The sequence below is a fragment of the Diplotaxodon limnothrissa genome, linkage group LG2 (assembly GCF_057381915.1).
Source record: "Diplotaxodon limnothrissa isolate DT_005_m linkage group LG2, D_limnothrissa_male_GT1.1, whole genome shotgun sequence".
In the NCBI taxonomy this organism is placed as follows: Eukaryota; Metazoa; Chordata; class Actinopteri; order Cichliformes; family Cichlidae; genus Diplotaxodon; species Diplotaxodon limnothrissa.
Window position 1 is genome coordinate 2,132,613 of NC_140597.1, and position 23,199 is coordinate 2,155,811.

General features: G+C 44.7%; 1 protein-coding gene across 2 annotated transcripts; it reads left to right on the forward strand.

Annotated features, from left to right (window-relative positions):
• The first annotated feature begins 3,791 nt into the window (after positions 1–3,791).
• On the forward strand, positions 3,792–22,814 carry fbxo38 (F-box protein 38). 2 transcript variants are annotated; one of them, XM_085359629.1, is made up of 22 exons: positions 3,792–3,907; positions 4,368–4,567; positions 5,133–5,266; positions 6,282–6,445; positions 6,660–6,825; positions 7,001–7,276; positions 8,324–8,417; positions 8,665–8,795; positions 8,959–9,129; positions 9,277–9,419; positions 9,712–9,892; positions 12,176–12,228; positions 13,129–13,249; positions 13,360–13,515; positions 13,724–14,359; positions 16,032–16,132; positions 16,300–16,402; positions 17,385–17,551; positions 18,460–18,605; positions 20,708–20,811; positions 22,087–22,200; positions 22,277–22,814. In XM_085359629.1, exons 2-22 carry the CDS (start codon positions 4,434–4,436, stop codon positions 22,453–22,455), a joined length of 3,474 nt encoding a protein of 1,157 aa, XP_085215755.1. In that variant the 5' UTR covers positions 3,792–3,907; positions 4,368–4,433; the 3' UTR covers positions 22,456–22,814. The 2 variants fall into 2 exon arrangements, with proteins under 2 accessions (XP_085215755.1, XP_085215764.1); XM_085359638.1 differs by having other exon boundaries at positions 13,132–13,249.
• The last annotated feature ends 385 nt before the right edge of the window (positions 22,815–23,199 follow it).

Below are 23,199 nucleotides of genomic sequence, written 5' to 3' on the forward strand. Positions count from 1 at the left end.
CTCTGGGCTGTACTGGAATCTCATCACCATGGCGGTAAAGACACGACTGCACACGCGGCACAGCTGCGGTGTCCGGGGCGCAGTGCGCAGATACAGAAACCGAGATGTGCACGAGATGTGTCGCGCGACACTGCAACCATAGCGGGGCTATATCAGTGCCATTTCTTAAATGTGTAAAATCTGTAACATAATGTTTGGAGTTTAGTCTGTTACTGTTGCTATTTTTACCATATCTTCTTGGAGCAACTGTAACCCACATTATTTCCTTAGGGATTAATAAAGTATTCTGATTCTGATTGTTTCAGGATGACCTGCCATCATCCAATCACACATCTGCTTACCTGCATCTGTTGCTCGCTTCTCCTCGTCTTCTTTTCTCTTTTTTCTAAACTGAGCACCTGATGGCTTTGAACTTTTCTTGTCCATCTTGGTTTTAATTTTGCACTCCAGTATGAACAATCATCCCCCAACTCGAGGATCACCACAACATGATCTAACAGACCTACACCTTAGTTCACAGATTCACTTTGTTTATTCCTGGGATTTCACACAACCCAGGATTCAAATCATGAATACATAATGGGCTTGGATTTACAACATTATGAATGAAATGTGCTCTACTTGGAAGCAGCAGGTCTTCCTCCCCTTTCGACGGGTTGTGTGTGAGACTTTAAATCATCAAATAAATATAAATTTTAAATTGTTATTGATCCTTTACCCCGAGTCCTAAAGTGTATATTTATTTTCTTACTCTTCTTATATATACTGTTGGTTTACTTGCACTGCTGTAACTGGAGCCTCGTCGTCTCGTCTCTCTATATCCTGGACTGCATGTAGCGGAGATGACAATAAAGTTTACTTTGACTTCAGCAGCGAGCATGCGCACCGAGGGCTCTCGCGCTCACTTTTCGGGTATAGAATTTCGAAAAAGACATCGGTGCAAATTATAAGTCTGTATCATGATGTCTGGTGTTTTCGTGTTTGTTGTTTGTATTTATTTTTCTTTTATTTTGCGAGTTGGTTATTAGACGCTGCCCCAGCCGGTCAGAGACTCCCCCGCCGCCCCGCCCTCTCCTCCCTGAGCCGCAAGCAGCAGGCGCACCTCGCAAACGGAGGGCGCCCTTACTCCCAGCAAATGGGCGATAGAAAACCGATCGGTGCCTGTGACATCCCCGCTATGCGCTGGCATGACGTCGGGCAGCATGAGTGCGAGTAAATGGGCGTAATGCCGCCCCCCACCACAATGCCGCCGCGGGCAAGCGCCCGTGTCGCCCTTATCAAAAACCGCTGCTGACATAATGTGGATCCGAAGGTCCACAATTGGCCTACCTGGGGTTGAAAGTCTCGATAAATGCAGAGCGTTTCGGCGGGTACACCGGCTTCCGCGAGTGTGCCGCTTATTTTGAGCGATGAAAAGATAATAAAATATAATTTTATTTTTATATTTCAATATCACAATAATCTTCCAATTTAGAACTACAAGTTAAAAAAGAACTAACATAAATAAATTACACTTCAGCTAAATACTTTATTTCCCCAAACCACGCGGAGCCGCAGCTTGCTGACCCCTGATCTAACGTAGGTGTTTTTGTTCAGTTATCCGTGAGACCGGGCAGCACGGTGGCGCAGTGATTAGCTCTCTTGTCTCACAGCAACGTGCTGAGTTCAACTGCACCACCTGATCGGGCCTGTGGGGGGTTTGCATGTTCGCCCCGTGTTTGCGTGGGTTCTCCCGCTTCCTCTCACAGTTTAAGGTCCATATGCAGTTAGTTAGCGGTGTTAGGTTAATCTAAATTGCCCATAGGTGTGAATGTGAATGGTTGTCTGTGTCGGGCTGGTGACCTGTCCAGGGTGTAAACCACGCCCCCTTTGCTTGACGCACAGATGTGTAAAATAACTAATCGTCGGTGATGAGCAGATGAAGCCTCATAAAGCCTTGAAGCTTTCCATTCAGTTGCTTCAAACAAAGGCTCATTTCTCGAGCTTCATGTGCGCACAAAGCCCCCTGCTGGTCAAAGTCTTTATTGTCGTTTAAATTGTCCGTGATTGCCTCTTGCAACAGTGTAGGCATGGAATGGAAATACAAACACCTTAATTTGATTTTGTGTGGTGAATTCATTCATCTAATGTGTTTTTGATGAACATGTGGATAATGGAAATAAAGCCCTATCAGTGTTAGAATGCATGGCAATAGGATTTCAGTCAATGTTTGATTAAATGTAATAATGAAATGTTAAAACTGTTCCAGTGGTTTCAAAAGACAGTGACTGTGCGTATGAGTACTGGGGTGATGGTAACTTTAGTCATTTTATTAAGAAATAAATATTTTTCTCGCCGTGCTTGGACTCAGTTGATTGATGTTTTTAGAAATAACCTTTCTGGCTCTGGAGAAAACCCTTGCACATGGTGCCAGGAGGCAGGGTTAAACAGGTTAGTTGTACTGCTACACTTGAGAAGGTTCCTCCACCTAACAAATCCCACTTTAAGCCTCGGTGCCACCGCTGCCAAAACATTCACAGCATAATCAGTTGTGCAATCTAATAAAACAGCAAGCAGAGCAGGTGCAGGCTCAGCCAGCATTTTCATATTTTCATCTCTGGGGATTTCTGGATGTGATATATTTAACCAGTTGTTGTGCCAACAGCACCTTCAGTTTTCATTAGTATTTGACTCCTCCCATAGATATTTATTTGTTTGTATTGTATTTGTATTTTTTGTATTTCCTTCTGATATCTGTACCTGAGCTGAGGTAACGCAAAAATTTCCCCGTCGTGGGATCAATAAAGTCTTATTTTATATTGACAGTTGACACTGTCACACACTCCTGACACCTTTTAATTCTGCTGCTTTTTGTTCTTAGTAATATATCTGAATATACTTGAATCAAGATATAGGCCTGTGTTCCTGAACTCACAGTACACACACTACTAACATATGATTTATAAAATATGATCCTGGAAGAGAATATAAAGTATTCAAAATAGGTCAACCTTAAACATAACAAAGTCCAGCAGGAAAGGAAGCTGAGAGATTACTGAAAGAGAAGTAAAGAAAAACACAGTGTAATGAAGGCAGCATGGTGTTAAATAAGGTGTTTGATCATTCTGGTTTATCAAACGTAGAGTACTTGCTACTTTTTCAGTTACTAATAGTTTTTATTGAACATTGCAATGAGCAAAGCTGCTGAAATAAACAACAGAGAGCATCAGTTCAGGCTTACGTTTTTCTTTTACAATATTAATTCATCCATCCATCCATTCGCTTCCGCTTATCCTTTTCAGGGTCGCGGAGGGCGCTGGAGCCTATCCCAGCTGTCATCGGGCGAGAGGCGGGGTACACCCTGGACAGGTCGCCAGTCTGTCGCAGGGCCAACACACAGGGACAGACAACCATTCACACTCACATTCACTCGCACATTCACACCTAGTGGCAATTTGGATTATCCAATTAACCTATCCCCACAAATATTAATTCATTTAACATTTATTTTTACTTCTGGTAGTTTATGCACAGTTTTCCAGTACTACAGTTTTATGTGTAATGAAGTGTTTTGTTTTCATGCTGTTGTATAAATTTCTCCACCACATTAAAGACAAACTGATAAGCATGTTTTGATGGACTGCTGTGTTATAGAGGCAGACCTCATGTCAATGTCAATAATAACCAGTGATTATAACGAAAACTTTGGAGAAAACCATCAATTGTTTATTGTTTCTGCACAACACTGACCTAAAGGGGGCAGCAACACATGTTTAATGCGTATGGCCTGCCGAGAAACTCAGAAGAAGAAGAAGAACAAGCTAACATTGGCTTGTGCTAACGCGTCTCTGGCTGTGTTTAGTACATTTTCTGTGGAGACAGGATGGCTGAGAAGAAGCTTCACGGAGACTTTAGTAGAAACATACTGGTAGGTTAGAACCACCGTGTCAGGCCTTGATAAAGGGGCCAGGTTGTGACTGCGAACCCATTGTGTGGAGTACGGTCTTAGCAGCGGCTGTGCTATCTACTAAGCTAGCTTAAACGAAGGCTTCTTTTAACTTTAAAGTATAATTTAACGAACCTGCCAGTCGTAAAATAACCCGAGTGGTAGCCATCACATTTAAACGGAAGAAAATAAATAATGTGTTCTTTTATTTTTATTAAAAGGTCTATTTGTTTTTCTTATGTTTACCACCAAACATGAATATTCGTGCATGTTGATGACGTAGCGTCCCTGAGTGCACAGTAATTATTGGTTTTACATCCTCACTTCAAACACGCAGCAGGTCTTGAACATAATTGGTATTAGCTTAAAGTGTCCTCAAAGTAGGTCGTGTGGTATGAGTCTCCTACTCCAGTTTACCCATCTTCCCTCATAATGTGTCCAGAACTGAGGTCCCCGCTCGGGATATAGAAGCTCCAGACTTCACGTGGGAGGATATGATACAGCAGTAATGGGTCCAAGGAAGAAGTCTAATAAATTCCACGCTTTGGTGGGCAGCAGTGGGGAAGATCTTGTGCAAAGACTCAGTGAGCCCAAAGACTACATCAATGAGCTGTCCCATGAAGTCCTCTGTCATATATTCAGGTATGCTGCGCTCAGGCTACACTTATCATTTGTCGTATTTACTATGCGTTGTAGAGACCAGTGTGTTGGCTCATTATGCCAGTCAGTATTGGTACCTTTGACTGCCACACACCCACTGGAAAACAAGATAACGTTTGGTCCATGATGGTGACTGTATGTCAAAGAGAACAAGACTGTGGACAAGAATGGACGTAGACTGGGTGGAAAGAGAAGAATGTAACCTGTTAATGTTGCGTAGATGGAAATAGGCAGAACGGTACACCTACGGCTTCCGTTAGGCAAAGTCAAGCTGTATAATTCAAGCACGGTCTGAGACTAAGTCAGCAGCTCATCTGCATATGTTATTACAGCTCTTACTTCTGGAGCCTTACTGCAGATTTCTCGCTGTGTAAAACAAACAGCGGTGGCTGGAACAGCTGCAAAGTTCGCTTTTCTTTTCTTCATGTCGGAGTTTGTTGATCGGAAGCTTCGATGAAGGACTCCCGCTCGCTTTTCCCAGTAAAAGTTTTAATGGTGATCACAGGAACAGCTTCTGAGATTTTAAACATCGTTGTCTTGTTTGTAGGTACCTGCCCATGAAGGATATCATGTGTATGGAATGTTTATCTAGAAAGCTTCGAGAAGCAGTAACTCTGTACCTGCGAGTGGTCAAGGTGGTGGACCTGTGTGCTGGTCACTGGTGGGAGTATATGCCTTCAGGTACAGTACAACCAGTCTGCCTTTCACCAACATACAACAAAGAGCGTGCTATGGTACCCTTTTTTTGGCATTGCCGTTCCCAAATATGAATTCTGATGTTGTCAGTTTTAATAATGAATGTATCGAGCCTAAGCTCCAGGTCAGGCTGAGAGTTTAGTGGTGTTTTTACTGGCCTGCAAAAATCTTTTATTTTTATATCTTAAAATTTTAAGATATTTACTTAATAACAGTAACTCTATAAAATAATGGTCCTGAATGTTACAAACGGCCCATGTTTCCTTTTAGACTCACTCCTGTTTTGCTGTGTAACTTCTGGTGATGTTTCAGGTCATATTTATGCAGAGTGTTTTTCACCTCCAAGTAAGTTTTAACACCAAAACACAAAGAGCTTTGGTTAGCAGGAGGTCCTGGACGTGTCTAAGTCATACTCTGACAGTGCAATAACATGTGGAGACCCTTAAACACAGAACGGGATAGAGATGCATGTTCAAGCCTTGCAACTTTAAAACTAAAATGAGCAAAAATATCTTTGCTCATATTTCTAATACAGTGGAACGCCGACTTACGAAATGAATTCGTTCCCGAGGGTCTTTCGTTAGTCGAAGCACCCATCGCTCCTTTGGAGTGAACGACAGGCTTTAGGCTACTTGCTAACTGCAACAACAATACGTCGTTCAAGTGGAACAGCAAAGCGCAAATACGAAAGCCAAGAGGGCTGTCACATGATTCGGAAGGCATTGTGGGCTCAGCCAATCAGAGCCGGCGGATTTTGTTACGCAGGCCTGTAACACGGGCAGAAATATTGGCGTTCAGTCCCTGCATAACTTGAATTTTTCGTTAAATGGGGCATTTGTAAGTCAGGGTTCCACTGTACTTTTAACGACTTAGGTTTTTTTCACCTTCTGTTTATATGTGTGTAAATGCGTCCATAGTAACCGGTTTATGCTGCAACCCCCGGGCTTTTGAAACATTGAAAAAAAGGGATTTATTTATGTTTGTTGTGCTTTATCTTTAGGCTTTACAGATAGCAGCTTTTTGCTCCTATTGAAGAAGATGCCAGATCTGGAGCAGCTGTATGGTCTCCACCCACGATACCTGGAAAGGAGACGAATCCGTGGTTTTGAGGCGTTCAGTATTCCAGGAGTCCTGGAGGCTCTGCAAGCCTGCCCAAATCTGCTGGTGGGTAAACAGTATGTGACTGATCTGCTGTGTATTAAATAATTAACACGTGTTTTATGTTCTTTATTTGTTGCTACATTCTCTGACCTGGTAGACTGATGATATGTGTAAAGGCCCTTTGCTGTAGCTAGCGCACGCCGGGTCCCATTTGAAAGAGCCTTAAGGTGTAATCGTTGAGTTACGTTTGCAGTTACCTTCGCTGATGTCATTTCAGGGCGTTGAGACTTCCCACCTGGAGCTGGTGGAAGCCATTTGGAACTACATGCCCCAGGTTCACATTCTCGGAAAGTTCCGCAACCGTAACGGAGCGTTTCCCATTCCCGCTGAGAACAAACTCACCGTCCCCATAAATGCCAAGATCCAGACCCTCCATCTGGTGGGTGAGTACAACATAATGACACAGACTTGGTCCAAATACATCAGAGCTACTATCCAAAATTCTGGATGTAAGTCGGCGTCGTGTCTGCTGTTGTGTAGATGTGTGGTTGTTAAAAAGAACAGAAGGATAATCTTAAGGTCTAAAGTATCTGTGTCCTTTTATATTTACCAACCCAGGTGTGAATGTTCCCGAGATCCCCTGCGTGTCCATGCTACGGCACCTTTACCTGAAGTGGGTCCGCCTTACCAAACCACAGCCGTTTAAGGACTTTCTGTGTGTGAGCCTAAGGACCTTTGTTATGCGCAACTGTGCAGGGCCGACCAACTCTCTCAAATACGTTCCCCTGATTACCGGCTTGGCTTCAGCCCGGAACCTCGAGCAGCTGGAGCTGGTACGAGTTCCCTTCTTGGGAGGGCTGATTCAGCACGTGGTGGAGGACAGCTGGAGATCAGGTGAGCAGCTGTTTGTAGACACTGCTGCACTTTCAGTGCATCTTTAAATCACACTGTTGTTCAGTAGGATTGATTCATGCATGGCTTTGCTGTTGTTGTTTTAATGCCTGCGTGTTAGAATTTACATGTTCATGAGTGTCACATGGAAATGAATCACATTACCTGGAAACAATCGTTAACCCTTTAAAACCTGAACCATGAAATTACTACCAGAAATCTTTATTTTTTGATGATGGAGTGTTTGTTGAACCTTTAGACAAAATATATATAGAAATATGTCACATTTTAATCTGCATATATGAGTATTTGTATCACATTTGCTCCATAAGCGATATTTTTGCAGTGGCGTCATTAAAAATGTTTTTTTGAGGGTAAAATAAAAAAGCTACACTGACGATGCAGAAGTCTCAAAAACACATGGATCACATACGATACGCTCGGCTTTGAAGGGTTAAACTCGCGGCCCACGTCACCCCTACTGTGGCGTGAAGAATGTAACGCAGTTTGGACCCCGAGGTGACTTTTGTCGTTCGATTGAATATGGTGACAATACGAGCAGAGAGTCCCAACATGCTGAGGTTGTGTTCGCTCAGTGACACACTAGTGCGCACACTTATGTCTGCAGTTTTATTTAGTTAAACACCACACAGTGACAGAGCTGCTGCCACATGTCTGCACAGGCAGAGAGCACCAGTGTGTTCATTGGGTCGTTCAATGAAAGGCTCCAGTTAACAGGGAGGAAAAAGATGTCTTGTTATACAATATTTGAAATTTAAAACAAAACATTTTCAGAAATCTTTGTTTTCTTGTTTGTTTTCGTGCTGCTTGAACAGTAAAGTGACCGCGACCCTGACGCAGCTTGTTTTCGTCTGTGTTTTATAGCAAAGAGTCTTTCAGGTGTTTTCACTCGTTTGTGTCCGAGCTGTTCAAGAGTCTGTGGATTTACATGACGTGTCCCTACGTTTGTCTTCAGCACTTCAAACACTACTTCACTTCTGTACTGTAGTAATATTTTGCTGTTTGTTTTGATGTTGACGGCGTATCCAGGAGGATTTCGGAACCTCCACACCATTGCGTTTGGAGCCTGTAAGAATGCCCTGGAGGTGGACTTGGGCTACCTCATCATAACTGCTGCTCGCAGGTACCTGCTTACGAACAGTGCTGTGTGAGAGGGATTACAGAATCAGGACATTCTGCTGCATATTTCATAGCTTCAGTGTTCAGATGTGGTTAAAACATAAACGCCAGAAATAACTCAGAATAATATGTGCACCAGGGCAGTGACATTAACAGGTTTGTGACACATTTGACACGATTGGATTATTTGATGTTTGCATGAAGATGCAGGCGTTGCTGAAATTCTCACTTCCTTCTGTGTTTTGTATCAGGCTTCACGAGCTGCGTATCCAGCCTTCACTGACGAAAGATGGAGTCTTCTCAGCTCTCAAGATGGCTGAGCTGGAGTTTCCCCAGTTTGAGACTCTTCATCTGGGTTATGTGGATGAGTTTCTGCTGCAGTGTTAGTGCTTCCTCTCAAATATCTTTTGCTTTGATGAAAAGGCGATAAGCAGCTGACGAAGCCTTAAACCAAGAGGAGAATGAATAGTAACTCTGTAATAAAGCCCCATGTTCAGTACACTGATGATGGAAACGAGGCTTTTCCTGCTTTTATTTAAACTCAGGTAAAATGAGCCATTCGGAGCTGGTGAAATATGGGCTGGCGGATGTTATCGAGAACCCAGGAATCATCACTGATATTGGGATCAAGGTGGTGAATGAGGTGTTCACCAATATTAAATACCTGCTAATCTACAACTGTCCTCACCTCCACAACCCTCACCACTGGATTACTGGTACATTTTTGGTTTTGGTGAATAATAACAAAGCAGCAGAGACAAATGCAGCCTTTATTATGCTGCAGTGTTTTTCCCTCTCACATCATTGGAAAAGTATAGTGTTGTCATGCATTTGGACCATGCTGTCCCCGTTTCTGTCTGCAGATCAGTCCAGATGGAGCCGTCTGGTTGATCTCACTCTGGTTCGCTGTCACGCCATCAAGCTGGAGTCTTTTTCCCAGTTTGTAGAGTTGCTGCCCAGTCTGGAGTTCATCTGTCTGGACCAAATGTTTCGAGAACCACCCAAGGTACGTTTGTTATGGTCGCTTTCTCGAAACGAATCATCCCAGAGACGCGTCGTCTTCAAAGGGAGCAGATTTCAAAAGAACTGCATGGCAAGTGTGTCAGGCTCTTTACAGAGGATCCTGCACTGGTGCATTCATGCAGTGCATCAGTGTGACTGCCGTGCTCTTAATGAACCCGAGTAGCTGGACTCATTTGTACGTGTTAGTCCTGTGCACACAGGGATTTAGTCGTTATCACCTCACAGCAACAATTTGTAATCGTTTGTGTGTTTGTGTGTGCGCACCTGTGTGTTAGGGCTGTGCCAGGGTGGGTCTGAGTGCAGGAACTGGGATCGGTGTGTCCTCAGCACTCGTCAGCAACCAGAACTCAAACAATGACAATGAAGACCACCATCACCACAATGAGCCAAACATGCCTCCCCCACCCATCAACAACATAAACAACCAACGGCGGCGGCAGCAGCAGCAACACGATGGCAAGTCTCACTGGCTTTAATAATTAAATACCAACAATTGTATTAAAATAAACGTCATATGTTTTTAATAATGCTGATGGCCCACAAGTTGGATGTCGGTTAGAAAATGAGGAGGAGTTCTGGAGTAAGTTGGATGAAGCGGTGGAGTGTTCCCAGAGTGGACGGAGTCGTGGTTGGAGCAGTGCTAAAGGACACGTGCTGGATGGAGATGGCTATGAACACATACTTCAGAAGAGGAGGAACACTGAGTAACATAAGACTAGACGCGCATAGGTAGATTATATCTTATGCAGATGGAGGAACCTGAACGAGACTGGAGAGTACACAGTGGTGTCATGGGCCATGAAGTGGTAAAGGAAACTGTCAGGGAGGTGTTTGGTGTTTCCTCTGAGCAGAGGAAGGAGGACGAGGAGACTTGGTGCTGGATGATGGAATGAGAGAGTACAAGAAAGTATTTAAAAGAAGAGATTTGCAAAGAAAAAGTGTGATGGTTAAGAAGACCACAGTAGACATGAGCACTAGGAAAAGGGTGTGTAGTTCGTGGTGTGTGAGGGTGGACACTAAGAAAGAAGAGAAGGATGTGCAGCAGATTTGGTTTATTTAAGGATAAAGACGAAATGTTAAAATGAGGAAAGTGTGTGTGTTGAGAAGACAGGAGTGCTGACACACAGCTTTTCTTCTCTGCCTGAGCGCTTAATGCACTACAACATGACTTTTTCACACATTCATACCAGCTTTGTTTTCTGTGCTTAAGTGCTTTCTAGCTAACGTTTATACACGTTGATGGATGAGTCACAGAGGAACTTGAGGCTGGTATCCTGCTCAAGGATGTTTAGCATGCAGACTGGAGCAAACGGGGATCGAACTTTACAATTAATAGTTTCATGGCTGTAGCGATACCTCGTGAGCTACAGCCAGGACTGACTGAGGAACAACCCCCTGTGAGCAAGCACTTGGCAACAGCGGGAAGGATAAACTCCCTTTTAACAGGAAGAAACCTTTAGCAGAACTGGGATCAGGGAAGGGCAGCCATCTAGTCCAGCCCTAACTATATGCTTTAGCAAAAAGGAAAGTTTGAAGCCTAATCTTGAAAGTAGAGATAGTGTCTGTCTCCTGAATCCAAACTGGAAGCTGGTTCCACAGAAGAGGGGCCTGAAAACTGAAGGCTCTGCCTCCCATTCTACTTTTAAATACTCTAGGAACAACAAGTAGGCCTGCAGAGCGAGAGCGAAGTGCTCTAATAGGGTGATATGGTACTACAAGGTCATTAAGATAAGATGGGGCCTGATTATTTAAGACCTTGTATGTGAGCAGCAGGATTTTGAATTCTGGATTTAACAGGAAGCCAAAACAGGAGAAATCTGCTCTCTTTCTAGTCCCTGTCAGGACTCTGGCTGCAGCATTGTGGAGCAGCTAATAAAAGCATGAACTAGTTTTTCAGTGTCCTCTGAGACAGGATATTTCTGATGTTGGAGACATTGCGCAAGAAACCATACTTTTTAAAAAATAGAATAAAATATGTGCATTGAAGGACATGTCCTGGTCAAAAATGACTCCAAGGTTCCTCACAGCGTTACTGGAGGCCAAGGTAATGCCATCCAGAGTAAGAACCTGCTTAGAGACCATATTTCTAAGCTTTTCAGGGCCGAGTACAATAACCATATCAGCAAATGCAAGCCCTGATATGAATCCTGTGACAGTTTGACTGTGTGCTTTGTACTTATCGATATAATGTGAGAACGATTAAACCTACCGTGCTGGGATAGTGCCTCGGACTGAATCATTCTTTGTTGCATTAATTTAAGTCAGACTAGAGAAGTGGTTGAAATTCTCAGTGAGGGAGTGCTGTGAGTTATTCATACATGCCTTTCCTGTGTTTACAGAGTCATGTGTATCATGTGTAAACATGATTAGTAAAGTTACACCAATACTCACCATGACCTAAAAAATGCTGAACCAGTCTGGCTGTTTAAACAGATGCTGTCTTGTTTCCGTCGCTGATCCGTTGTGGGTGAAAGTCTCAGTCTGCAGTCGCTTAGTTGGAGCTTGGGGGGACAGTCATGCATGTTTTCATCCCTCACTCTTTTTGTTCCAACGCAGCTGTAGGTTGACAGGGCGCAGCGCGTCACACACGGCGTGGAAATGTTTTTCAACCTGTGGTTCTGGCATAGTGCGACCTTTAACCTTCACTTCTTCAGTTATATAAAGTATTTTACTTCGTACGCTGTCGTAGAAGATGATGGACGTAATGTTGAGTTACAGAACTAGCGCTTGTTTTTACAGCACCAGCAGAAGTAAATGGAGTGGAGGAAGAAGATGAAGAGGATGAAGACGAGGTAAAAATGTTCTGTATTTCACCCTGTGAGACCCAACCCATCACAAATAGCCAGAGATAACAGATGTTTATTAACCCTGATAACAAAGCCCATAGAATGTTTTTGCTACATCATGTTGAGTATGATATAGTTCTGTGATGTAGTTCTATGATATAGTTCTATGATATATTTCTATGATATAGTTCTGTGATGTAGTTCTATGATATATTTCTATGATATATTTCTATGATATAGTTCTGTGATGTAGTTCTATGATATAGTTCTATGATGTAGTTCTATGATGTAGTTCTGTGATGTAGTTCTATGATGTAGTTCTGTGATGTAGTTCTGTGATGTAGTTCTATGATATAGTTCTGTGATGTAGTTCTGTGATGTAGTTCTATGATATAGTTCTATGATGTAGTTCTGTGATGTAGTTCTATGATATAGTTCTATGATGTAGTTCTGTGATATAGTTCTGTGATGTATTTCTATGATATAGTTCTATGATATAGTTCTGTGATGTAGTTCTGTGATATAGTTCTGTGATGTAGTTCTGTGATGTAGTTCTGTGATGTAGTTCTATGATGTAGTTCTGTGATGTATTTCTATGATATAGTTCTATGATATAGTTCTATGATATATTTCTATAATATAGTTCTATGATATAGTTCTATGATATAGTTCTGTGATGTAGTTCTGTGATGTAGTTCTGTGATATATATTTTGTATGGTTGGGTGTTTTTGGCGAATTGTTGTTAACAACAATGTTCACTTTAGACAAAAAGAGTTTGGAAATAATGACAAGTATTGATCATGTTGATGAGACGGAGGTCTCAGAAACGCACGTGTCAAATATGATAGATTGTAGGGCTGATAGTCAGGGTTGGGTTCTGATATGAGTGTTAACTTTCTGGGAAGGAGAACATGGACGTTGAGCCTCAGATCGAGCTGAAGGAAGCAGAGGCTGAAGAAGGCGACATGGCTCCGGGGCCCAGTCACCAGGCTCCAGCATCACAGCCACCTGATGAGGAACAAGCAGGTCCGACGTTGGTCTTTCACTGAACAAAGCAAGCAGTGTTTGGAAAAATGAAGGTATAAATGACATGTCTTGCATACACTTTGCACATTAATATTTGATTTTAATTCCAGGTCCCAGTGGTTTAGTCCAGCAGTGCAGATCAGCTTGTGCCAACGTGCCCAAACCTTCACAGGTCATCTCGGACTCGGACAGCGAGGAAGAGGAAGGCCTTGTTTCCAGGTTAATGCCACCTTCATGTTTGGAGCAGCCGGCCTCATGTACAAAAGGTGATGCACGATACGGCTCACAGCCAGAAGGCACCAGCAAGTGCTTGATGATTGGATCGTGAGATGGTGGACAGACATTCAGGATGTGTTTTGATTCAAGCGTCTTTCTTCATGTATCAGTCCGATATTCTTAATTTGATTGTAATTATGACGGCTTAAAAACTGGCTGCTGGTGTCGAGGTTTGTAAAGGGTGTGTTTCGTCTCCAGGTAAAGGAAAGACTCCGCTGAGGAGGGGCAACAGTGTGGCTATATCCATGGCAGTCGCTGATCAGCCAAAGACTCACGCTGCAGAGAACAGCTGTGAGAAGAGCTGCCAGGTGACCAGTGAACAGATTAAGGCCGACATGAAGGCTGCTACTGAGAGCAGCAGGAGGAGCAGCGGTAAAGGAACTACTACTGAGGCTGTGGAGGCCGCGGCAAGACCAGGAGCTAGCGGGACATCAGAGGATACTCCAGCATCAAGGACTGGAGTAAGGACAATGACCGGCTCATTGGTCAGAGTTGGACCTGCAGGAGCCACATCGGGCCATGCGGGTGGATGTAGGAGCGTGGTGATGGATGCCACCCATGGAACAGCCCCTGACAGAGCTGCGAGTGGCAGAGAGGGCGCAGAGCGACCCTCTGTCCCTCTGAGTTCTGGTCCTGCCAGTGTGGACAGAGTGGAGCCCAGAGGTGGTGCTGTAAAAAATGATCCCAGGAGACCAGGACCTCAGACTGCTCAGGGGAAGAGGCAGCCTTCCTCTGCTGCGAGCTCAGGATCACAGCAGGAGAACTTTGTTCCAAGGCGACCTTTAACCCGATCGTGCACCCGCACGTCCTCTGTGCCGTTGGTCTCAGAGACAGGTAAGACTGGAACAACAGGAATCCAGCTTCTCAGGAGTGAAACTTAAAGCTTTTCTTTCTTCTATTCATGGCTCCGTGCAGATGTTAGTATACATCAGGCTCAGTACATCGCTGTGTTTAAAACCTCTGTGAAGTTGTTTGTGATTCGGTTGCTATTTACTTTTGTTCACTCAGAACAAAATCTGTCGCACATGTTAACATGGCCACGCTGATCCAGACATCAGGCAGCATGTGAGAGGTAGATGTGCAACGAATATGAAGATCAGAAGGAGAATCTTTTAGTTTTGGTTGCAGTAGGTCGGGAGGTGGAGCAGGTCATCCACTGATCAGAAGGTCGGTGGTTCGATCCCAGTCTGTGTCCTTGGGCCAGATACTGAGCCAAGTTTCTCTCCGACCATCAGAGTCTGTGTGTGAGTGTTAGCTGGTGCTTGGATGAATGTTGTACTACGAAGCTGATTATTAGAGACTGAAGAAATAATTAATGGCAGGACTTCTTTGAGCAGTTTTGTAGGAATGGGGTCTAAAAGACACGTTGATGGTTTGGAGGAAGTAATTATTGAAGTTAACTCAGAAAGATCGACTGGAGAAAAAGAGTCTGACTTAACATCAGTTGTGCTAAGAGCAGCTGTAGATAATATTACATCTGTGGGATGATTATTGGCCATTTTTCTCTAATGGTTCAAATGTTATTCATGAAGTCGTTACTAGTTAAGGTTAGAGGGATGGTTGGCCCGACAGAGCTCTGACTGTCAGCCTGGCTACAGAGCTGAAGAGAAACCTGGGGTTGTTCTGATTGTCACAGGAGCTGCAGGAGCTGCAGGATCCACAGTCCAACCTAACGAGGATGTGAAATTATTAACAAGATCATTCAGAAGCTAAGCTGAGAAATTTGCCTCAAAAGTGATTCGAGTGCGTACGATACGATCCACAAGTTTCTACAGTGATTTGGCTTTTAAGGAATTACATCCGCACGCACACGAACTTTGAGCAGACAGTTTTTGACAAACCTCTACATTCAAACCTGAATAAATGGACTCACGCGTGTCCACGTGGGGTTTTAAAACAAGTTTTACTTTGCCGCTTCAGCTGCACAAATGGAAGCTGTGTTCAGGTTCCTGTGTACAGCTGGGACATCGAGGCTTCCTCTTTGTTGCAGAGCAGCTCTGCTGGGAAACAGATTTACCAAATGTAGTAAATGTTCTGTATAAGTTCTCAGTGACGTTGATCTCACAGTCAGAGGAAGTTTTCTTCTTTTAAATTGGTGCCACGGGTTTGTCTGCTGGCGGCTGAGGTACAAAGCAGTGTTACAGCCACATTAGCAATAAAAATTGTATTGAGCATTTTAAGAAAAAAGTCTGAACGCTGTTTTGAGGAAAAAAGTGGAAATCTACTTGGAGGAAAAAGTGAAAATGTGCAGATTACATTGTTGTTTCCACGGCTGCTGCACCGTCAGACACGCTCCGTGCAGAGGAAACAAACTGATCGGCCTCCTTGTGATACAGCCTCTTTATTGCAGGAGTGTGTGACCATCCAGCCTTTTCATGTTGTACAAGTCCACTCTCCCACGTTTGTGGGGTTTTCCATCTGACCTGATTCACCATCTCACAGCAGTGTCTTTTCAGCCTCTTTGCAGGCAGGTGTGTTTAACCTTGGACTCTGTTATTTTGTGTAGATCTTTCCAGAGCCAGGCCTCGAATGGCAGTGAGGAGGAAACGAATGGCTGACAAATCAACCAGCACTTCGGACCCGGTGACTGAGGACGACCATGTGCAGGTACGTGTGCGCTCGGACACAAACACGGGGACTGGCACTTTACTCTGTGATCCAAAGAAAAGCACACAGATGTTTTTGTCCTTGGTTCCTTTCTGGTTAAAGTTTGGTCAAATGGTTCTGCAGTGTGTTTTTATCAAAGATGTACTGAGATGGTTTTGCTTGTATAGATTTTGTCTCTGAAGAGCAAGAACCTGGTGGGAATCACTCTGACCAACTGTGGAATCACTGACCTGGTCCTTAAAGACTGCCCCAAAATGATGTTCATTCACGGTACTCATATTTGATAATTAACTTACATTAATGTTTTGTTCTGCCAAAAACTAAAAACATAAGGTGTGTGCTATCAGAGTGCTTCTAGTCTTTAGTTACTTTTTAACATTTAAAATGAACTGCAGTAGATGTAACTGCAGTAGATGAACTGCAGTAGATGTGACTGCTGCTACTTTTCTGAGTGTTCGTGCTGCACATGAGCTGTAAAATGTTCTTGCATCTCCCGAGGTTCTTATATTCTGCGTTTGAGAAACGAATTTGTCTGTAAATGAGTCACAAAATTGTCAGTGCTGGTCACTGCATGTTCAAAACAATTAGTCTTCACTCTTGTTTGTTAAGAGATCATGTTTAGGCCAAACAGTGGGAAGGAAAAACTCCCTTTTAACAGGAAGAAACCTCCAGCAGAACCAGGCTCAGGGAGGGGCGGGGCCATCTGCTGCGACCGGTTGGGGTGAGAGAAGGAAGACAGGATAAAGACATGCTGTGGAAGAGAGACAGAGGTTAATAATAACTCATGATTAAATGCAGAGAGGTGTACAGGCGCTCTGTGAAGCACCCAGGAGCCCAGACCTCCTGTGGAGGATTCAGGGTCACCTGGTCCAGCCCTAACTATATGCTTTAGCAAAAAGGAAAGTTTGAAGCCTGATCTTGAAAGTAGAGATAGTGTCTGTCTCCTGAATCCAAACTGGAAGCTGGTTCCACAGAAGAGGGGCCTGAAAACTGAAGGCTCTGCCTCCCATTCTACTTTTAAATACTCTAGGAACAACAAGTCAACACTAACTAGTTTTTTAGCTTCAATCTGAGATGAATGTTTTTAATTTTTGGCAGATTGTGCAAATACAAGAAGTCATTACTAACTTTTGTACTTTTTAAAAATCAAATTGTCGTGTTTCAAACGCTCCAAAGTGCCCGCGACATCTTTGGTTATGCTGAGTTGGAAGGTCTCGAGTAATCAGCGTCTTTGTGTGTTTACACTCTACAGCTACCAGATGCCGCGTGTTAAAGCACCTGAGAGTAGAAAGTGCCCCCATAGTAAACAGATTTGACTACGCTCAGTGTAAGAAGCTAGACATGGAACAGGTCCTGGATCAGATCCTGAGAATGCCCCCTGAGAGGAATCGCATAATCTACATGCGTCCTATGCATCAGGTTGGTGACCTTTGGTCATTAGAAATCTTAACTGCTGGTGTATAAAATGTGGTAATGTCGCAATACTGCAACAAAAAGCACTTTTCCTGTGGCCGGGGTGTCAGACTCACTTCACATGGCGAGCCACATACAGCCACTTCAATCTTACAAAAAGCTTCAGCAAAGACAGAAACTGTAAAAAATAAAGGTTTTTACTGTAGTCGTAAAAAAGCAGGACTGTGCTACAGTGGAAAGTGAAAAACAAACTTGTTAATTACTTTGTGTTGTATGAATGGCAATGATGGAGGTTTTTACCTGTGGGAAAAACTATAAACTTATACAGATGCAGTCGAATGTTCTGCTTGTTTGTGATGAGCAGATCAAACAAGTTGAGCACTATAACTTCATGCAGAGCCTGAGCCATGGCTCTGTGCTGCACACATCTCTGCCATTCACAGACTGTATGGAGTTTATTTTATAGACTACAAGAAAGCGAGAAATGTATGAAAAATAAGAGAAAGGTACACATTGGGCACCATGTGTTATCTACTTACTGCTACTATTACCAGGGAGAACACAGGTGAGGTGTTTGAAACATTTTGTCCCCCACAATGGGAAAAGGATCAAAATAAAAATGGGGATCACTTTATTCTGCTGGGCGAATGTGGCCCGTGGGCTGTGTTTGACACCCCGGCTCTTCAGACCTTTGGTTGTGCCTGTAAAGCTGTTGACAGCAGATATAACTGTGCTTGCTGAAAACAGCTGGAACATCTGGCTACATAAAAGAGAAGCTCTCAGACTCAGACATGTTCTCTCTGCTAAAATCACGATAACGTTAAACAAGATGAAGATAAACAAATGTTCGTCTCATTTTCCAGACACTTCTATGTGAAACACTCAGTGTAATTCTGTCTGTCTCATGTTGTCAGATTGACTCGGTAGCATTGGAGCGCCAGCTGTTCCAGGGGCCGTATCCTTACCACATCGCTATAGTGCACGAATTCAGCAACCCGCCAAATATACGCAACAAAGTTCGCATTCGCAGTTGGATGGACACCATAGCTAACATCAGCCAGTGAGTAGTGTCACATGCAACATTACACAAGACAGCAGTGGGCTGCTGTGTGTGTGTGTGGACGTGTCTGTGTGTGCGTGGGTGGATGCGTGTGTGCGTGGGTGGATGTGGGTGCGTCTGTGCGTGGGTGCGTCTGAGCGTGGATGTGGATGCGTCTGTACGTGCGTGGGTGGGTGCGTGTGTGCGTGCGTACATGTGTCCGTGCGTGGGTGTGGGGCCTTTGATGGTAGTGTTTCGTCAGCATAACAGCTGCTGTGGACTTCAGTAACACATTTGCTTATAGGGCCACTGATCTGTTATAGTCACACGTGTTACATGAACAGGGTTGTGTTGCTGCTTTTATTTACCAAACTTCAGAAAACTGAAGGGTTCTTGTACAGATGTAGATAAAGCAGGTACTAGCAGCCAGCAGCTGGACGATGATCCGGGTGATCTGGATGTTGGACTCCTTCATGGGGCTGCAGTGGGACATGGTCTGAACCGAGGGCATCCCAGGAGGTAATAACGGTGCAGACGACAGGGCGGTCGAGCCCTCCTACCTGCTGGGACAAAGTGTCCCTCAGCCCTCTGTTCGAGGTGTCCATCTGCATGAATGAAGGGGAGTCAGACGTTAGGTGTGTGAAGCAGGGGTCCCCCCTTCTTTACCTGCACAGATGCTACCTGGCACTGCTCCATGCACAAGTTTGGCATGATTGATCGATCGATTGAATCTGCAGTGATAACTGTCCCCAAGAACCGCCTCACCTCTCTTTTGGTCTTGGGATACAGGCTGTTGTTTTCTCCGCCTGAGGACGTCTTCAGAGTGGTACCCCAAATACTGCACCTCCATCTGTCCAACGGCACACTTCTTCAGGTTGGCTGTGAGCCCTACCTGCTCCAGAGGTTTTAGAACAGTGGCCAATCGCTGGAGGCGGCGGGGCCTCACGAGAAGGCCCTGCCATCTCCTCCTCCCCAAAGCCGGCGTCGCACGACCTCGTGTCACCACTGAGTACAGCTCACACTACAAGCCCCGCCCACAAGCTTCCACTAAAGGTTTTTAAAGCGCATCTCTCAATCCCAATCCGTCGACGCCGTTCAGAGATGCTGCAGCCTTTACTGCGTTTTGCCCTTGTATTTATTTGTAGTGGCACTATGGGATATTTGTGTATGTCCCCATGCACGCACCTAACCTCCACCTGCTCTGCCTCCACCAATGGCCCTGGCTGAACCAGGGTCTGCGTGCAGCCCTATTCCATCCCCATATACCCTCTTGGCACCTTACCAGTACGTCCCTCCTGGACCGGTGGAAGGTGTTGGAGGGCTGGTGCCCCACCTGTCCCACCTCCATCAGCAGGCACTCCTGGCGCTGGTGTCCCGGCCGCCCACACCTCCAGCACTTCCGCTTCAGCATTTGCGAGGCTCCCTGCGAGTTAGGACATCGCCTTTAGTTGGTGGAAGGTGCGGGGCGATGGTGGCGAGCGAGTTAGAGGCTGGCAGTCGTGGCAGCTTCTCCACAGCCAGCACGGTTGACGTAGAGCCCCGACCAGCTGTGGCTGCTCCAAGGGTGACCCGGCCACTATGTCAGGTTTGCACTCGGCCTGGATCCACCACTGTCTGCATGGTGGTTAGATCCACCAGCATCGTGGCCACTACCTCTACTGGCTGTACTGGTTGCAGGCCCAACACATGCACACTGTTGCTCTGTTTTATTTTAAGCTTTTTTCCAAGTTTGCTCTGTGCAGGACTCGTTCCTGCTGCAGCTCGCTCCTCCGGGTCCAGCTGGCTCCTGAAATAGCAGGAAATTATCACCAAATCATTCCCACCTGTGCTGCCAGCCTCCTGGCACTGCCCCCGAACCCTACTGCACCACCACTCTGCAGTGGAGCTGCAGACCACATCCCCACCACAGATGGCTGTGGCCTATACTGTGTCCACGCGCTTAAAACAAGCGTGACTGGTTATTCTCAGCACAGACGTTAATGAGCAAGTTTCAAACAAAGAGCAAAACGAAACAAAAATGGAACAGTGGTCATTAGTAAGGGAGTTATGTACTGTCTATAGAGTCACTGCTCTTTATGAAGCCAAATTTCAGTTTTTCATATATGTGTGTTTGTCTCTAACAGAGAGCTAATAAAGTACGAGTTCTTCCCAGAAGCCACCAGGACAGAAGAGGATGTGAAAAAGTTTCCCAGATACCCCTGGGGCCGAGACATCTACACACTGGAGGGTAACGTGTTTACGTCACATCGCTTGTTGAATTTTTTTTCATAAGTGCTTGCTTATATTCTGCCTCCTCTGGGAGTCGAGGTTTGTTTTTGGTCAGTGACGTTATGGAAGGAAGGATCTGTTTGGTGTAGTTTCACACTGAGCCGGGCTCAGGTGGGAGGAAAGGTGCACCGCTCTAAACGTCACTGTTTTATCATCTCTGATCTTGTTTCTGTGTGGATGTAAATGTGAGAAAAGTGATGGCGAGTCTGTAGTGTATTGATTGTTACTGGCCATCTACAGATGGTTTTCACTGCCTCACCCAGCTGATCATTCCTGGGTCAGCTGACTATTCCTGGGTCAGCTGACTGCTTGCTCTACCTTTGCAGCCACACTGATAAAATCCACCCTGGATGTAGAAACTTCTCTTCCTTGTTTGAATAGCAGTGACTTATTTACTACACTGGTGAACTAGCGCACTGAAGGAGTTACTGACAGGCTAGTTCTTAAGCTCCTCATCAAACACACACTACCGCTCAAACGTTTTACAAAAAAAGTTTTTCCAGTTTTTATTGAAAATCATACAGTTTAATGTCTCATTGCATTTTGAAATGAAAGCATAGGACAAATAAGAAGTTAGAGTGAAAAAACTATCAAAATCAGTTTAAAGACCAAATATATTCTGACTCATCAAAGTCGCCCCCTGTGATATAACAGCTGAACACAGCCGTGGCTTCTTTCTACAACACAAATCAAATCTTCTCCCACATCTGGAGCAGATGTTCCCATGAATGTGGACCTTGTAGCTGCTTTGCTTTCGCTCTTCTGTCCAGTTCAAACCAGCTCGATGGGTTTAGGTCTGGAGACTGTGCCGGACCTCCATGTTTCCAAGCTCATCTTGTTCTTTGTTCCTGAGGTGGTTCTGCCACAGCTTGGACTGTGTGGGGTCTTTATCCTGCTGTAGGATGAAGCCCTGACCAACTCGGTGCATGTAGGAAGTAACAGCAGCAGCTTTCAAGGCTGATCAGCCTCCGTTGCTGCAGAACAGATTTAAAATGTTTACCCGTGTTGTCCCTGAAAAAGGCCTTTTTGTATAATTGTGAAATGTACATTATTTTACAGTTTTGGTGACCTTACCTTTGTTTTAAACCGCTGGCAGTTCAACACTTACCTTTGTACCATTTCAAGCTGTTCACTGGACTTGAACGACTGCAACAAATAACTGTATAACTGTTCTCAGACGTTTGACTGGTAGTGCATGTTCTCACCATCAACTCTTTGTGATGTCACTGCTCAGGATTGGTGGATGGAGCGCCCTACAGCATGATAACAGACTTCCCTTGGCTCAGGACCCTGAGAGCAGCGGATCCTAACGGCTATTCCCGCTACGACTTTGAAGACGATGAAAGCAGTGAGTGCGTCAGTCTGTCAGCAGTTTCTCCGTGCGGCTGCTCTCTGTACTCAAACGGTTTTCTCTCCTGTGTTAGCCACTATCTACGCCCCACGGCGCAAAGGACAGCTGTCGGCTGACATCTGCATGGAGACCATTGGGGAAGAGATCTCGGAGCGGCGGCAGAGCAAAAGAGGAGTGTTTCAGAGAGTAGTGGTCCTCTTCCTTCATCACTGTGATACTCCAGGCGAACCCGTGGATGACGACTACATCTAGAAACCAAAGACCGAGAACCAGAAGGATGTCAGCCTCGACGCTCGGGCTTCTGACTGAAAACACTTGGTTTTATTAAAAAATGAGAAAGTTGGTTTCCTGTTGAAAGCTGCAGGTCAGCACTGACATGCACATAATATTTAATGACTCTTCAGTAGCATTACGGAGGAACAGCAGAGTCTAAGGCTGCTCACAAGGGGGCGCTAATGAGCTGGACAGTGAAACGTGGACACTGTGGGGAGAGGGTGATGATGATGTTTCATTTGGCTCACACCGAAGGCCGACTCTTTTCAATTCTTTGAAAAAATACAAGAACATGCCTTCAATCTTTATTTGGGGGATTTGATAAGCTCGAGATCTGTGCTGGTTTTCTCTTTTATCATACACGACTCTGAACGTATGGTAACTCATTAATTCCAAGAGTAAATAAAAAAGGGTCAAACATGTGACGTTGTTGATTTTGTTCCAAATAAAGGCTCGAGTCCTGCCTTCGCTGGCAGCATTGTCTGCACGACTGCAGTTTTCTGTCGCACTGCAGTTGGGAAGCGTTCCCGTGTCGCTGTTTGTCGAGTTTGTTTCATCAGAAAGCAGAATAAGCAGAGACCTGTTTGTTGCTGAAGGATATGTAAAACAACTTGATGGTTGACCGTCAGTCACCTCTGCACCTTTTGAAGCTCCTCTGTCGGAGCTACAGTCGCATCGTGTGATTGAGTGAGAATATAGATATGTAGCTCTTAATGTTGACCT

Bases quoted from the DNA above. Each gene is read 5' to 3' on its own strand.
- fbxo38 (XM_085359629.1), top strand. From the start codon at position 4,434: ATGGGTCCAAGGAAGAAGTCTAATAAATTCCACGCTTTGGTGGGCAGC. The intron at 8,418-8,664 runs GTACCTGCTTAC...GTTTTGTATCAG, and splicing joins ATCATAACTGCTGCTCGCAG to GCTTCACGAGCTGCGTATCC. The intron at 16,133-16,299 runs GTACGTGTGCGC...TTGCTTGTATAG, and splicing joins CTGAGGACGACCATGTGCAG to ATTTTGTCTCTGAAGAGCAA.